Source organism: Aquarana catesbeiana, linkage group LG01 (genome assembly GCF_042186555.1).
Source record: "Aquarana catesbeiana isolate 2022-GZ linkage group LG01, ASM4218655v1, whole genome shotgun sequence".
NCBI classification, from domain to species: Eukaryota; Metazoa; Chordata; class Amphibia; order Anura; family Ranidae; genus Aquarana; species Aquarana catesbeiana.
Genome location: NC_133324.1, coordinates 134,536,094 through 134,554,050, shown reverse-complemented (window position 1 = coordinate 134,554,050; position 17,957 = coordinate 134,536,094). Strand labels below are relative to the sequence as shown.

At 44.5% G+C, this 17,957-nt stretch overlaps 1 protein-coding gene across 2 annotated transcripts in view; it reads right to left on the bottom strand.

Moving 5' to 3' along the window:
• Nucleotides 1-17,957, bottom strand: part of POC5 (POC5 centriolar protein) — a 75,512-nt gene that overhangs the window by 45,653 nt on the left and 11,902 nt on the right. For both annotated transcript variants that reach the window (XM_073624033.1, XM_073624035.1), the window contains exons 3-5: nt 12,439-12,583; nt 7,572-7,685; nt 5,357-5,565 (exon numbers count right to left, since the gene is read on the bottom strand). In XM_073624033.1, coding sequence (XP_073480134.1) covers nt 5,357-5,565; nt 7,572-7,685; nt 12,439-12,583 — 468 coding nt within the window. The remainder of the gene's footprint in view (nt 1-5,356; nt 5,566-7,571; nt 7,686-12,438; nt 12,584-17,957) is intronic.

Sequence of the window (17,957 nt, the reverse complement as noted above, 5' to 3'; positions counted from 1 at the left end):
CCTGCCGAAATCCTGGAGAGCAAAGCCACCAGACCAGGGACCCCTGGTTTTCTGGCTCAGCCGAATCTGATAGCCCAGAGACCTCGGGCACTTTATGCCAGGATCTCACTTGAAAGGAGCTTGTATGGAACTGCGCAAATGGAACCGCCTCAAAAAGGTAGATACCATTAGGCCCAACACCCACCTGCAGGACCGCAGGGAGGCCCACCTGCGAGACAACAGTAGTTAAAACGCAGTATGCAACTTTTGGAGTTTGTCCAGAGGAAGAAACACTCTGGCCAGAGATGAAACCAGAGTCAGGCTCAGATAATCCAATTTTCTGGAAGGCGTCGGAGCAGACTTCAGGTAGTATAGAAGCCAACTGAAAACTGAGGTCTGTATAGCGAGCTATGTCGCCCCTCAGGGTAGCCGAGGACTCTGCTCACAGAAGATCGTCCAAGCAGCCCAGGACCGCAGTCCCCCGCTTACATAACTGCGCCAGAACTGTGGCCAACACCTTTGTGAGTATGCGAGGGGTGGAAGCGAGACCAAAAGTCAACACCGTGAGCTGAAAATGCTCTTTTCCCACAGTAAAATGGAGGAAGTGTTGGTGTTGGGCACATATTGGAGTGCGTAAATAAGCACCCGTAATGTCGACAGAAGCCCAAAACTCCCAATGATAAAGGGACGCCACCATCATGCGGATGGACTCCATTCTGTACCCACTAGAACCGGGATAAGCACACCCTGAAGCAACAGGGCTTGCACAGCCCCAAGGAGAACTGTCCGGTGACATATGGCAATTGGCAGGAAGAAACCCTTTTCGGGGGTTCAAGGCTGACCCAGGCTCCTCACAAGGAGCACCGGCCGAGACTCCGCACTGGGGCGCTTACTAATACCCCGTACAGGGGGCACCATTGGACCCATAACAGGAGCACTGGCTGATACCCCGCACAGGGGGCACCACTGGACCACCCACAGGGGGCCCTGGCTGAGACCCCGCACAGGGGGAGCCTACGGATGCCCCCCCCTGGGACACCACTGGGCCCTTCACGGGGGACACTGGCTGAGGCTCCTCACAGGGGGCACTGGCTGTGGCCCCTCACAGGGGGCATGCACTATGGCCCTCAAGAGGGGCATCCACTAAGGCTCCTCACGGGGGGGGGGGGGGCCTACGGAGGGCCCACTAAGGGATTCCCCCGAAATTTTCGGCCGCCGAAAGAGAATTCTTGCCGATAATGGCGCAGAAAATGGGGCGGGGCCAGGTGCCGCCCATCACGGGGGTGTCATTCTGGAGCGCCTGTCCTTACTCTCTCCTTCTCCCCTCCCCTTCCTCCTCGCCCATGCTGCAGGCAGCCTGTGGGGTCTCTGTGTAATGTCCCTCTCTCCCCGAGCGGTGGCTGCATATGGATCCTCAGCCGATATGTAAATCGGCTGTGCAGGAGCTCGGTCACGCTGTTTACTCTGAAAGTGAAAGTAAGGGAGAGGTGTCTAGCAGTGTGTGCTGTGCTCTCTGCTTCCCCCTACAGTGCAGTACCCGGCATGGGGATTGAAGGGACAGAGCTGCAGCTGCCAGTTTTTTAAAAGGCTGTCTATATATGTTTGTATGCATGTGTGTTTTATATGTGTGTATGTTTATATGTGTGTATGTTTATATGTGTGTATGTTTATATGTGTGTATGTTTATATGTGTGTGTGTTTTATATGTGTATGTTTATATGCACTGGTGAGGCACAAGCAGGGTGCATGATGGGCACTGGTAGGCTGCTGGGCACTGGTGAGGCACATGCAGGCTGCAAATGATGGGCACTGGTAGGATGCATATGATGGGCACTTGTGAGGCTGCATTGATCTCCTGTACCATGTCTGCAGTCTCTGACCATCTCCTGTAGTATGTCTGCAGTAAGTCTGCAGTCTCTGACCATCTCCTGTAGTATGTCTGCAGTCTCTGACCATCTCCTGTACCATGTCTGCAGTCCGACCATCTCCTGTACTATGTCTGCAGTACTATGTCTGCATAGTACAGGAGACTACATCTCCTGTACCATGTCTGCAGTCTCTGACCATCTCCTGTACCATGTCTGCAGTCTCTGACCATCTCCTGTACCATGTCTGCAGTCTCTGACCATCTCCTGTACCATGTCTGCAGTCTCTGACCATCTCCTGTACCATGTCTGCAGTCTCTGACCATCTCCTGTACCATGTCTGCAGTCTCTGACCATCTCCTGTACCATGTCTGCAGTCCGACCATCTCCTGTACTATGTCTGCAGTACTATGTCTGCATAGTACAGGAGACTACATCTCCTGTACCATGTCTGCAGTCTCTGACCATCTCCTGTACCATGTCTGCAGTCTCGGACAATCTCCTGTACCATGTCTGCAGTCTCGGACAATCTCCTGTACCATGTCTGCAGTCTCGGACAATCTCCTGTACCATGTCTGCAGTCTCGGACAATCTCCTGTACCATGTCTGCAGTCTCGGACCATCTCCTGTACCATGTCTGCAGTCTCGGACCATCTCCTGTACCATGTCTGCAGTCTCGGACCATCTCCTGTACCATGTCTGCAGTCTCGGACCATCTCCTGTACCATGTCTGCAGTCTCTGACCATCTCCTGTACCATGTCTGCAGTCTCTGACCATCTCCTGTACCATGTCTGCAGTCTCTGACCATCTCCTGTACCATGTCTGCAGTCTCTGACCATCTCCTGTACCATGTCTGCAGTCTCTGACCATCTCCTGTACCATGTCTGCAGTCTCTGACCATCTCCTGTAGTATGTCTGCAGTCTCTGACCATCTCCTGTAGTATGTCTGCAGTCTCTGACCATCTCCTGTAGTATGTCTGCAGTCTCTGACCATCTCCTGTAGTATGTCTGCAGTCTCTGACCATCTCCTGTAGTATGTCTGCAGTCTCTGACCATCTCCTGTAGTATGTCTGCAGTCTCTGACCATCTCCTGTACCATGTCTGCAGTCTCTGACCATCTCCTGTACCATGTCTGCAGTCTCTGACCATCTCCTGTACCATGTCTGCAGTCTCTGACCATCTCCTGTACCATGTCTGCAGTCTCTGACCATCTCCTGTACTATGTCTGCAGTACTATGTCTGCATAGTACAGGAGACTACATCTCCTGTACCATGTCTGCAGTCTCTGACCATCTCCTGTACCATGTCTGCAGTCTCTGACCATCTCCTGTACCATGTCTGCAGTCTCTGACCATCTCCTGTACCATGTCTGCAGTCTCTGACCATCTCCTGTACCATGTCTGCAGTCTCTGACCATCTCCTGTACCATGTCTGCAGTCTCTGACCATCTCCTGTACCATGTCTGCAGTCTCTGACCATCTCCTGTACCATGTCTGCAGTCTCTGACCATCTCCTGTACCATGTCTGCAGTCTCTGACCATCTCCTGTACCATGTCTGCAGTCTCTGACCATCTCCTGTACCATGTCTGCAGTCTCTGACCATCTCCTGTACCATGTCTGCAGTCTCTGACCATCTCCTGTACCATGTCTGCAGTCTCTGACCATCTCCTGTACCATGTCTGCAGTCTCTGACCATCTCCTGTACCATGTCTGCAGTCTCTGACCATCTCCTGTACCATGTCTGCAGTCTCTGACCATCTCCTGTACCATGTCTGCAGTCTCTGACCATCTCCTGTACCATGTCTGCAGTCTCTGACCATCTCCTGTACCATGTCTGCAGTCTCTGACCATCTCCTGTACCATGTCTGCAGTCTCTGACCATCTCCTGTACCATGTCTGCAGTCTCTGACCATCTCCTGTACCATGTCTGCAGTCTCTGACCATCTCCTGTACCATGTCTGCAGTCTGACCATCTCCTGTACCAAAATATTTTTAAAAAACATTCACTTTCGGTATCGGTGCTGTTTTGGTATTGGTTTCGGTTTTCTGTTTCAAGGAAGATTTATTTTCATTCCAGAACGTTGCTCCCGCGCGCCCCCTGGGGCGTGCACCTGGGAACATCCGGACCCGGCGCATCACGGATCACGGTAAATAGCCGCTGATCGCAGCCGTTTACCACGTGATTGTTCAGTCAAATGACGGAGCGATCACTTGTAAACAAACCTTATCATGACGCCGGTTCCTCCCTCCCCTCTGTGTACCGATCGGTACAGTGCGAGGGGAGAGGGAGAGGGGGAGAGATGGCAGCAGCGCTGTGGGCTGGATGTTTAGTGCCCACAGCGCTGCTAAATGTCAATCTGCAATACTCTGCAACACCGTGCAATGTTCTGCAATGCTCTGCCAATACTGCAAAACTGCTCTGCCAATACTGCAAAACTGCTCTGCCAATACTGCAAAACTGCTCTGCCAATACTGCAAAACTACTCTGCCAATACTCTGCCAATACTCTGCCAATACTCTGCCAATACTCTGCCAATACTCTGCCAATACTCTGCAATAAATTTTAACAGAAACAAAGAATTTTTTTATTTTTTTAAATCGAATTTTCAGTCTTTTTTGATCTATAGCGCAAAAAATAAAAAACCCAGTGGTGATTAAATACCACCAAAAGAAAGCTCTATTTGTGTGGAAAAAAAAAAGGACAAAAATTTCATATAGGTACAGTGTTGCATGACTGAGTAATTGTCATTCAAAGTGTGAGAGCACCGAAAGCTGAAAATTGGTCTGGTTAGGAAGGGGGTTTAAGTGCCCAGTTGTCAAGTGGTTAAACTGAATAGGTTGTTTTACAAGGTAAAGTGAGCCATACATGGATTTAAAATTGGACGGTTTAGCAGGGACTGGACGAATTTCAATCCAAGTATGGCCACCCTGGTTGTATAGAAGTCAATCTACTGATTGACTGTGTACAAGCAACCTGTCAGATTTTTCCCGATCAATCAGTGCCACCGGCAGCACTTATCAATGTATTCTGACGGAGGGGAAGGCTCTCTGCTGTTAGAATACAATAGCAAAGCAGGATTGATTCCCACATTCACATCAAATGTGTGGATGGGGGAATCGGATCATTTTTTTTTTTTTCATTCAACCCACAAGGATCTGCTACTGACAGCTTAGTGCCAGATACCACAGCATACCTTCAGAGGTATGGTGGAGTCCATGCTTTGATGGGTCAGGGCTGTTTTGGTGGCAAAAAGGGGGACCTAATATTAAATGGGTCATCATAATCGGTATATGTTCATTACTAGTCGATTTTTAGTTTTTACTAAACTAAACATCTTAGATACAACTTCAGAGGGTGAAAAAAAACTATGAGAGGCAAATATACGAGCTGGTATTTCCACCAACAAAATGTAGGCACTCCATGTACCCTAATGATATCTTAACATAGTAAATTAACCAATCAATGGTGAAGAAAAAGAAAAAAAAAAAAAATCTGCAGAAATCTGTGTACCTTAAGATTACCACTCCATAGGTCAAGCAAATCTTCCACCTGTTGCATGTTTTCAGCAGAGACAGGGAGCTCTGTTACTCTGACCTGTTCCACATGTGACCTTGTAGAAGAGGAGGAGGAGGACCCATGAAGAGACATTTCCTCAGAGTGAAGCGGAGAGAAGGCCTCCATGCCTGAATGAAATGGTGATCTCTGAAATACTATCTGATCTGTAATAAATAATAAAAATAAATCCAGCTAGTGTCCAGGTGGGGAGGAAAGTATGGAGTCTGAGCTTCACAGTGACAATATTGTCCTGTACACACGGTCGGACATTGATCGGACATTCCGACAACAAAATCCTAGGATTTTTTCCGACGGATGTTGGCTCAAACTTGTCTTGCATACACACGGTCACACAAAGTTGTCGGAAAATCCGATAGTTCTGAACGCGGTGACGTAAAACACGTACGACGGGACTATAAATGGGGCAGTAGCCAATAACTTTCGTCTCTTTATTTATTCTGAGCATGCGTGGCACTTTGTGCATCGGATTTGTGTACACACGGATTTTGTTGTCGGAAAATTTTATAGCAAGCTCTCAAACTTTGTGCGTCGGAAATTGCGATGGAAAATGTGTGATGGAGCCTACAAACGATCGGAATTTCCTATCACACATTTTCCGCTCGAAAATCCGACCGTGTGTACAGGGCATTATTTAACTTTCCTTTTTTTACAAATGTCTCCATCTGTACACAGAAGTGCAGTGCGGTAGTGAGTGACACCTCGGTTTGCTATTGCAGTGGAGCACCAAAAACTTGAATGAAGTAACTTAAAGCGGTATTAAACACCAAAACCAAACATGTAACATGTTGCAGCTTAGCAATCATTAGATGTGGTAGCTTCATTAGTTTCCTTTTTTTAAAGCTTTTTTCCCCTCTGTTTTCACCAGGTGATCTGGCCAGTAACAACACTTCCTATATAAAAGAACATCCACTCTGGATGAAGGAGCACAGAGATACCGTTGGACAGAAGCATTGTCAGTCTGAGGGGAGTCTTTGATGGACTGGTGGATTTAGATAAACTAAACAAATTGAAGCCAAAGCCAAACTATAGCCAACACTTTTTTAAGAGGTTGTAGAGGATGAAGATTTTTTACCTTCATGCATTCTGTGCATGAAGGTAAAAAACCTTCCGCATGCTGCTCCCCCTACAGTCCCTCCTAACGCTCACCCAGCCCCTCTCTCGATCCAGTGATGTTCAACATGGCGACAAGGTGCTTTGGCACCCCCCCCCCCCCCACACCATGCATGCTCAGATAAGGGTCTGGTATGGATTTTGGGGGGACCCACGCCGTTTTCTTCATTTTCTTTTCATTGCTGGCATTCTTTTCACAAGTTGCACACACGTCGCACCTAAATCGCATCTACATTATACAGGTGCGACTTTTGAGGGTTTACATTGGGTCTATGGACCTCAAGTCACATGAAAGTCAGACCATAGTAGTGCAGGAACTACTTTAAAGTTGCACACATATGAACGGTTATCATAGGGAAACATGGAGTGCGACTTGTCATGCGACTTTGGGGTCCAAAGTCGCATGACAAGTTGCACAAGTGTGAATGAGGCCTTAATATTACTTTAAGCAGTTGCAGCAAACAGTTTTGTTCCTTTTGGGATAAAGGTTTTACATAAATAAAAATTTTGACCATGGTAAGGACCACTATCAGTGGTAATAGGTTTGTCTCAACCCTCAACCCAACTGCTACATCTGCAAGACAACTTGTTCTGTTGAAAAACAACAGACTTACTAGGCGGATCAGTAGGTAAAAATAAAAGAAAGGAAGCCTAAAAAAGAAAATTAATGCAGCCACCACATCTAAGAACTGCAGTATAATAAAATGTTTGTTTTTGGGTTTAATACTGCTTTAAGATCATTTTCCTATTTTTGCATTTTTTCCTGGATGGCATAAGTAACCTTGGTTTTACATTTTATCTGAAAAAAAGTTCTTTAAAGCGGTTGTCCTCTTACCTGCAAGGTAAAAAAATAACGTGCATCGCATATTAGTACATTATGTGAAACTTTTTTTTTTTTTTTTTTTTAGATAAGACATTCACTTTTAGGAGATATTTACACACTATCTTATTATAGGCTTACCTATAGGTAAAATTTAGAGATGGAAGTTTCCTTCCTCTTTAAACAATAATGTTATGAATTGATGACAGGATACAATACCTTGTTGATTCCTTGGTCCTAGAAGAAGATCTGCTGTAGTTGCAGGATTTTCTAATTGAATCTCTCTTTCTGAATGTTGTGGAAGGTCTGGTGTGGATGAAGTTTGGCTTCTTTCTGTAAAGTAAAGTTACATTCCAATGTACATTTCATTTTCAAGAGACTGACAAGTAACAGATATAGATACACAGACAGACGTATTAAGCTATTACCATCAATCCAAATCAAAGAGTCCAGGGAAGGCTTAAAGTGTAACTGAACCCTAACAAGGAATGGATGAATTTTGTTCAATAAGTGCAAAAAAAATGCTCCTTCCAGAAATCCAGTAAGCTCCTAACCTTACTATGCATTTTGCTGCAATGAAATCTCAAATCGTTTTATCGGCCTTGCCCAGTTCTCCTCTATGGACTAAAGAACAACTCCCCTTATGTTACAGAGGGGACAAGGTAATCTGTAGTCTTCTCCTAGGGTGAGGGCACTGCTCCTCCATAGATACAGTACAGTTAGTGGATGGGATAGCAAAATAAAGGGAAAAAAGGAGACGGAAAAAGCTGCAACATATTAAATTTTTGTTCTTGAATTTAAAAATACACCTAGGAGTTAAATATTATAGGAAGAAGCAGATAAATCCCCTTAATTAATGGTAATATAATATATCTAGAGGAAAAGAAGCTGGCATGTTTTACATGAAAATAAGAAAGTAAAGCAATAAAAACTTGAGAACAGCCATAAGAATATTCTGTTACGGTATATAAAATAGAAATATGCAGGAGAAAGAGGAAGGATGATCTCAACAATATAAATGACACTAATAGTTTATTATGTTCTCCTGGCTCCAGCTTCATGGATTAACAGAATGTGTTCAGAGAATGGGTAATAATAACAAAATGTACTACATGAGGTAATGAAAGTATCATGTACAACAATAATGAAATCTGAATACACAGGAAAATGCAATACATGCCCCATCCAGTGGCATTATCATCCATGTGTGCAGTGTGTGCAGGGCACACAGGCCCCCGGGAAAAGGAGCCCCACAGTGCTCTGGTTCACACTGCACATGTAGAGGAGAAAGGTCTCAGCTGCGCCTTTCATTGCCTACTGCCTGGCCTCTGTCAGAGGATCTGACTAACATTCAGGCACAGATCAGTGGCGGCCCGTCCACAGGGGGAGCTCGGGCGCCGCCCCCCTCCCCCCTGCTGTAGTCACAAAAAAATAAATTTAAAAAAAAAATTTTTTTTTTTTTTTTTAAACAGCCCCTTTAGGAAAAAAAAAAAAAAAAGTCTTTTATTGTGTTCGGGAGCCAGACACAGTGCACTATGGGAAGTGCCACGTCAATGCAATCACGAGACTGAAGACGGGGTGCTTCATTGGTGAGGTTTGGAGCTGCTTTGCGGCGCAAGCGATCGCATGGAGTAGCATCCGTCCGGCCGTATGGTTTGTTCTCAGTGTGAGAACAAAGTCACTTCCAGCGGGCTACAAAAAGATGGCCACCGTGAGGACTAATACCCTTGTGTTCAGGGGAGAGGGAAGGCCCCTCCCCTCTCCACTGAACACACGGAGAAATCCAGGAACTAGCACAGACGCAGCTTGAAGGACTGCTGTGCTGCCGGGGACACAGACAACACACAGAAAGGTGATAGACAGGGGGAATTATTGGGGCAGGATTATAGAGGACCCTGCTGCTCTGCTGGGGACACAGATGTAAGGAGGGACTCCGCTGACGGCGACACAGATGTAAGGAGGGACTACGCTGACGGGGACACAGATGTAAGGAGGGACTCCGCTGGGGGCACCTGATGGGCAGGCGACGTGGCAAAACACCTTGTCCCCATGTTGATGAGGACAAGGGCCTCTTCCCGACAACCCTGGCCTTTGGTTGTCAGGGTCTGCGAGCAAGGGGCTTATCGGAATCTGAGAGGCCCCTTTAATAAGGGGGCCCCCAAATCCCGACCCCCACCCTATGTGAATGAGTATGGGGTACATCATACCCCTACCCATTCACCTATTAAAAAGTGGCAAAAATAAAACACACTTAACAGGTTTTTAAAATAATTTATTAGGCAGCTCCGGAGTTCTCTTCTGACTTCGGGGGGTCCTTCTTCTCTGCGCTCTCCCGTGTCTTCCTGCCGAGCTCCTCCGCTATCTTCTGCTCTTTTAACGGCTCTTTTGTTAGCGGTCTTCTCTGTCGTCTTCTTCCCTCTGCTCTTCTTCTGATGTTGACACGATGCTCTCTCCCGCTGTAATGCCGGGTGCGCAATGACTTATATTGGCATTAGGCGTGGTCACCGGGTGATGTCATCTGGTGACCCCCGCCCCTTATGACGTCACCGTCCCATCATGCCCCGGGTGGTGACGTCATAAGGGGCGGGGTCACCGGATGACATCACCTGGAGAAGACTGAGCAACCACAAGTAAAAGAGCGGGCAAAAGAGCAGAAGATAGCAGAGGAGCCCAGCAGGAAGGCAACGGAGAAGTGTGGAGAAGAGGCTGGAGAGCGTGAGGAAGAAGGAAGAGACCACCAAAGTCAGAAGAGACGCCTGGAGCTGCCTAATAAATTACTTTAAAAACCTGTGTAGTGTGTTTTATTTTTGACACTTTTTTTCCAGGTGAATGGGTAGGGGTACGATGTACCCCATACTCATTCACATAGGGTGGGGGGCCCCCCAGATTCCGATAAGCCCCTTGCCCGCAGACCCCGACAATCAAAGGCCAGGGTTGTCGGGAAGAGGCCCTTGTCCTCATCAACATGGGGACAAGGTGCTCCCATGCTCCTCCCCACCTCGTTTCCTGACCGGCCGGGATGCGTGCTTGGATAAGGGATTGGTATGGATTTTGGGGGGACCCCCACGCCGTTTTTTCGGTGAAGGGGAGTTCCCCTTAAAATCCATACCAGACTGAAGGGCCTGGTATTGTCCGAGGGGGGAACCCCACGCCAATTTTTTTTTTCATTTTGGCGGGGTTCCCCTTCATCCTCAGCACACAAGTCGCACCGCAAGTCGGATCATGAGGAACCATTGATTTTAAATAGGAGGCAGAGAACGAGGCTTAACGCTCTTTTTACAGCATTAACCCTCGTTTAACACCTTTTACCAGTGTCTGGCGTTTCCAGTACTGCTCTTGAACACAATTTTATGGCGTTCAGAAAACAGTCCATAAACTCCACTGCTGATAAACGTCAAAAAACGTCCATGTGTGAATGGACACATAGGATAACAGAGTGGAGTTTATGGACTTTAAAAAAAAAAAGAAAAAACGCACAAACTCCAAAAAACGGCAGTTTATGAGCTCCAGTGTGCATGGAGTCTTAATCCTTAGTTATTGATCTCTAGTGGATTACTTGAAAATATATTGTTACTGTCTGTTATTCTTTCACAGAGATATTGCAGTAAAGACAATTTCTGTGTTTTATCATCATATCGTGTATGTTTCTCATAGGTCATTGCACTTAGACTATTGCCAGGTGTGCCAAAGGGGGCTGAGGCTGTATTAGGGTTGAGAGGCAGAGTAACGGACTGAACAAACTTAAGCAGCCCCTTCGGGGGTACCACTACACATACATGCAATAAAAAGATGCAAGTTGGAAACCTTATCGCTTTTGTACTTTCTACTGACCTATCACTACCAGTAGTGGCCTTACTGTGAAATAGGATGTGTAGTAAGTTCTCCACACCACCAGAAGTGCTGGAATACCCCAACAGCAGTTGCATCTGACAATGCAGCCACTGTAGTAATAAATGAAAAAAAAAAGGACATTTTGCTTTAAAAATTCTAATACACAATCAGTATGTATCTTCTTATGGCTCTTGCACATGGTTGCAAAAAACCATCACGTTTTTAGGTGTTTAAATAGTTTTCTTTACGATTCTGATTGCAGCCAATTGCTTTTGATGGGCCTGTACACACAGGTGTGCAAAGATCACTAAATTACCAGAGTTTAGATCAATAATAAAAAAAATCTGTGGTACTGGTCAGTATTTTACACGCATAAAATCACACCTCCCCTTACATTCTAAGACCTTTTATGCATGTATGTTTCCATATATTTATGCAAACGCATGCACTATACAGACCATACTTGTATTTTTTTGTGCAGGAACTTTCTGCCAGGAAGTTTCAACTTTATACAACTTTCAACTTTATACATTAGCATTGTGTGCAAGGACCCAAAGGCCTTTTCCACACTGCTGCTTGGGTGCAGTGTACCGTAGTTTCCCATAGACTTTCTATTATGTCCCATGTTTTTGGTGCGTTTTCTGAAAGCAAACCAAAGGTGCAGCATACAGGACTTTTGGTGCGTTTTCAGAAAATGCACCAAAAATGTGGGACATAATAGAAAGTCTATGGGAAACTACAGGTAATCTGCACAGAAAAAAATTAAAAAATAAACACGGATACACTGCGCTGCACTTGTGCTGTGGCCAAACTGCAGCATGCCAGTGTGACAGGGGTCCAAAAGAACAGCTTCTACTCATTTGTATACAAATTCATTATTGATTAGTTTTAAATTAAAATGTTGCAGTTTTATATGTTGTAGCATTTTTGTTGTGCAAAGTCTACTTGGTGAAACAGCACAATAATATCACTGCTACTTTTACAAGGTAATTTCCTGTTTTTTTTGCTTTTATATTTAAATATAGGTTTTTGTGCCCCAAATTCAGCTTTAAAATAAATAGTAACTATGCAATAAACCTGCAGACATTTCCCAAGTTTGTTCCATGCAGAGGAATTCTCATTTGCTTAGAATATCAACAAAACCAGTAAAAATATATACAGTATATTTAGCTTAAATAAAACAAAAAAAACCCCAAAAAAAAACAAAACACACAAGAAACTCCAATGTTCATCGAGCAGTGATCATTCGTTATACCTGGAGCCTGCTCACGCACAGATACTCTGGGACTTGAAAACTTGTCACTTGCGGTTTGCTCAGCAGTCGTTTGATGTTCCCTGAGGAAATGAGACCCAAACTTTGGAGTTACCACAGCGTAACGAAGAAGCTGGTCATATTCATCCTGTCATAAAAGAGTCAGAATAATAGGAGCTGTTTAACCACGTAGAGAAACAAGAAGAAGGATGTCATTTCTAGGACAAGAAGCATTGCAGGAAAGCAGAATCACTGTTCTTTTCAGGAATATGCTCAGTCTACAGCAAAGTAATTCACTGATGATCAGACAGAAAAGACCCTTAGAATGAATAAACACAAAATCAGTCTAATTTCCACCACATATATAATTTAAAATTTAATTCCAAGCATATTTAAAAAAAAACAAACAAACGTAGTTATGGATTTATTATAAAATCATTTTAGTTTAAAGACAAGTAGTATAAATATCTAAATCCGACTTGTAATCAGCTCTTGTACAGTAGCACATAGACTAGGAGAGGTAAAGGCAGCACTGGGAGCCAATCAAGTGTTCTGCATTCATATGTGCTGACAAAGAACATACAGACAGAAGGAGAAAACAAGGAAATGCGGTCATCAGTCTGCTGCTGCTCTTTCACTAACATCTGTGCTGTCTGGCATAGCTGTGTAATTCTCAGTACTGGATGGACAGAAATACAAATATAAGAGCTATTTTATCTGCCAAAGGATTTGTATTTTATCTGTATGTTGCCTGGAGTTCAACTTCAAAAAGACTTATTATATTTTAAATATTTTTTGCAGCAAATCCGAAAACCCCACTAGCAAAAGATGCCCTGGACGACTTCATCCTGTGACTAAACGCATAGGGCGGAGCACCGTGCTCACGTCATCGCGTACCACGAGTTCCGGAAGTACGGGTAGCCTTACTCTATGCTGGCTGGCGAGACATTTTAACGTGTTTATTCTACATAAATGTAAGTACAATTCTATCCTTTTAACCACTTCAGCCCCGGAAGGTTTTACCCCCTTCCTGACCAGAGCACTTTTACAATTCGGCGCTGCGTCGCTTTAACTGCTAACTGCGCGGTCATGCAATGCTGTACCCAAACGAAATTTGCGTCCTTTTCTTCCCACAAATAGAGCTTTCTTTTGATGGTATTTGATCACCTCTGCCGTTTTTATTTTTTGCGCTATACACGGAAAAAGACCGAAAATTTTGAAAAAAAATGATATTTTCTACTTTTTGTTCTAAAAAAAAATCCAATAAACTCAATTTTAGTCATACATTTAGGCCAAAATGTATTCGGCCACATGTCTTTGGTAAAAAAAATGTCAATAAGTGTATATTTATTGGTTTGCGCAAAAGTTATAGCGCCTACAAACTAGGGTACATTTTCTGGAATTTACACAGCCTTTAATTTATGACTGCCTATGTCGTTTCTTGAGGTGCTAAAATGGCAGGGCAGTACAAACCCCCCTCAAATGACCCCATTTTGGAAAGTAGACACCCCAAGGAAATTGCTGAGAGGCATGTTGAGCCCATTGAATATTCATTTTTTTTGTCCCAAGTGATTGAATAATGACAAAAAAAAAAAAAAAAAATTACAAAAAGTTGTCACTAAATGATATATTGCTCACACAGGCCATGGGCATATGTGGAATTGCACCCCAAAATACATTTAGCTGCTTCTCCTGAGTATGGGGATACCACATGTGTGGGACTTTTTGGGAGCCTAGCCGCGTACGGGGCCCCGAAAACCAATCACTGCCTTCAGGATTTCTAAGGGCGTACATTTTTGATTTTACTCCTCACTACCTATCACAGTTTTGAAGGCCATAAAATGCCCAGATGGCATAAAACCCCCCCCAAATGACCCCATTTTGGAAAGTAGACACCCCAAGCTATTTGCTTTGAGGCATGTTGAGTCCATGGAATGTTTTATATTTTGACACAAGTTGCGGGAAAGTGACAAATTTTTTTTTTTTTTTTTTGCACAAAGTTGTCACTAAATGATATATTGCTCACACAGGCCATGGGCATATGTGGAATTGCACCCCAAAATACATTTAGCTACTTCTCCTGAGTATGGGGATACCACATGTGTGGGACTTTTTGGGAGCCTAGCCGCGTACGGGGCCCCGAAAACCAATCACCGCCTTCAGGATTTCTAAGGGTGTAAATTTTTGATTTCACTCTTCACTGCCTATCACAGTTTCGGAGGCCATGGAATGCCCAGGTGGCACAAACCCCCCCCCAAATGACCCCATTTTGGAAAGTAGACACCCCAAGCTATTTGCTGAGAGGCATGGTGAGTATTTTGCAGCTCTCATTTGTTTTTGAAAATAAAGAAAGACGAGAAAAAACATTTTTTTTTTCTTTTTTCAATTTTCAAAACTTTGTGACAAAAAGTGAGGTCTGCAAAATACTCACTATACCTCTCATTAAATAGCTTGGGGTGTCTACTTTCCAAAATGGGGTCATTTGGGGGGGTTTTTTGCCACCTGGGCATTCCATGGCCTCCGAAACTGTGATAGGCAGTGAAGAGTGAAATCAAAAATTTACAGCCTTAGAAAGCCTGAAGGCGGTGCTTGGTTTTTGGGGTCCCGTACGCGGCTAGGCTCCCAAAAAGTCTCACACATGTGGTATCCCCGTACTCAGGAGAAGCAACAGAATGCATTTTGGGGTGTAATTTCACATATTCCCATGGCATGTTTGAGCAATATATCATTTAGTGACAACTTTGCGCAAAAAAAAAAAATTGTCTCTTTCCCGCAACTTGTGTCACAATATAAAATATTCCATGGACTCGACATGCCTCTCAGCAAATAGCTTGGGGTGTCTACTTTCCAAAATGGGGTCATTTGGGGGGGTTTTGAACTGTCCTGGCATTTTATGCACAACATTTAGAAGCTTATGTCACATCACCCACTCTTCTAACCACTTGAAGACAAAGCCCTTTCTGACACTTTTTGATTACATAAAAAAATAATTTTTTTTTGCAAGAAAATTACTTTGAACCCCCAAACATTATATATTTTTTTAAAGCAAATGCCCTACAGATTAAAATGGTGGGTGTTTCATTTTTTTTTTCACACAGTATTTGCGCAGCGATTTTTCAAACGCATTTTTTGGGGAAAAAACACACTTTTTTAAATTTTAATGCACTAAAACACACTATATTGCCCAAATGTTTGATGAAATAAAAAAGATGATCTTAGGCCGAGTACATGGATACCAAACATGACATGCTTTAAAATTGCGCACAAACGTGCAGTGGCGACAAACTAAATACATTTTTAAAAGCCTTTACAGGTTACCACTTTAGATTTACAGAGGAGGTCTACTGCTAAAATTACTTCCCTCGATCTGACGTTCGCGGTGATACCTCACATGCATGGTGCAATTGCTGTTTACATTTGACGCCAGACCGACGCTTGCGTTCGCCTTAGCGCGAGAGCAGGGGGGACAGGGGTGCTTTTTTTTTTTTTTTTTTTTTCTTTATTATTATTATTTTTTTTATCTTATTTTAAAACTGTTCCTTTCATTTTTTTTTTTTTTAAATCATTTTTATTGTTATCTCAGGGAATGTAAATATCCCCTATGATAGCAATAGGTAGTGACAGGTACTCTTTTTTGAAAAAATTGGGGTCTATTAGACCCTAGATTTCTCCTCTGCCCTCAAAGCATCTGACCACACCAAGATCGGTGTGATAAAATGCTTTCCCAATGGCGCTGTTTACATCTGGCGAAATCTAAGTCATAAAATGCTCGTAGCTTCCGGTTTCTTAGGCCATAGAGATGATTGGAGCCACTCTGGTCTCTGATCAGCTCTATGGTCAGCTGGCTGAATCACCGGCTGCATTCTCAGGTTCCCTGTTGAGACAGGAGAGCCAGAGAAAAACACGGAAGACGTTGGGGGGGGGGGGGCATTCCCTCCCACTGCTTGTAAAAGCAGTCTAGAGGCTAATTAGCCGCTAGGATTGCTTTTACATGAAAGCCGACCGCTGGCTGAAAAGAATGATACCAAGATGATACCTAAACCTGCAGGCATCATTCTGGTATAACCACTCAAAGTCGTGAATGGCGTACCTGAAGACAAAAAAATGGTTAACAATAAAGCACAGTAAACGGTAAAGTATAAAAAATTGCATACCTGAAAAGCAAACATGATAAAACATAATAACAATAAAACATTGCAGAATAGAATACAGTAAAAAAGAGCAGAACAATAGAGAGAGAATAGAGAGAGAAAGAACAATAAAACGACAACTATTATTTTTTATTTTATATTTTTGTTTGTGTTTTTTTTTTTTTTTTTTTTACACTTTTTTTTGTAACTAACTTTTATAACTGTAACCGGTTCCAGGTTCGGGTCTCTCAAAATGCGATGGCATCTTGGGAGACCCTGTGAAAGTGTGCCTAGTCTGTGCAATGCTGTACCCTACGCTAATACTCAACTAGTGAATGGTAGCATTCAAAACATTCACCAATGCAAAGACCAGGATTGTCAGGACAGGAGAGACAATAATAGCGGGTGTCACGCCTATATCCGCGCTTGCTGCAGACACGACATCTTTTTTGGGGGGGGTTCGTTGGGTAGGGGTACTCGGGAGGTAATAAAAATGCCTCTCATGCAGCCGACTGCATTTGGTTGGGGATGTGAATGGGGGAAGTACGGGCGCTGCAGAAGTGGTGGGTTCCCAATTAGGATTGGCGAATGCAGCAGGAAGGGCATTATGGGCACGACGGGCCTGTGTTTGTCTTTTTGGTGGCAGCGGGACACTACTTGTGCTTGCCGCCTCACCAGCTTGAACTGCACTTATGGGACTCGCCACGTCACCAAGTGTTACTGCAGTGCGGGTTTGACTACGACCGGGGTGTACTAGGCCGCTGGTGCTTGCCAGTTCACCAAAACGCTACAAAAAAAACTGTTAGCGATCGCAGGGATCAGGCCTGACTCTGCAGTTATGCATTTAGTGTTTTGTAAGTGTCAGTGATCGATCGATACTGCACTTGGGTGGGCTGGGCTGGGCCGGGCGGAGGGGCAAAACGCAGGTGCTAGCAGGTATCTGGGCTGATCCTGCTAACACTGCGTTTGTGGGAACCCTAAACTGCTGGGGACGCTAGTATAGATCTGATCGGATCAGATGTGGATCCGTTCAGATACTATACCACTAAGGGAGGTGTACGGTGCGTGGGTGTTAGCGGTACTGGGGCTAACCTGACGCTGCCTAGGGCTGGTGCTTGCCAGTTCACCAAAACGCTACCAAGAAAACTGTTAGCGATCGCAGGGATCAGGCCTGACTCTGCGAACGCTGCAGTTATTTGTTTAGTGTTTTGTAAGTGACAGTGATCGATCGATACTGCACTTGGGTGGGCTGGGCCGGGACGGGCGGAGGGGCAAAACGCAGGTGCTAGCAGGTATCTGGGCTGATCCCGCTAACACTGCGTTTTTGGGAACCCTAAACTGCTGGGGACGCTAGTATAGATCTGATCGGATCAGATATTGATCCGTACAGAT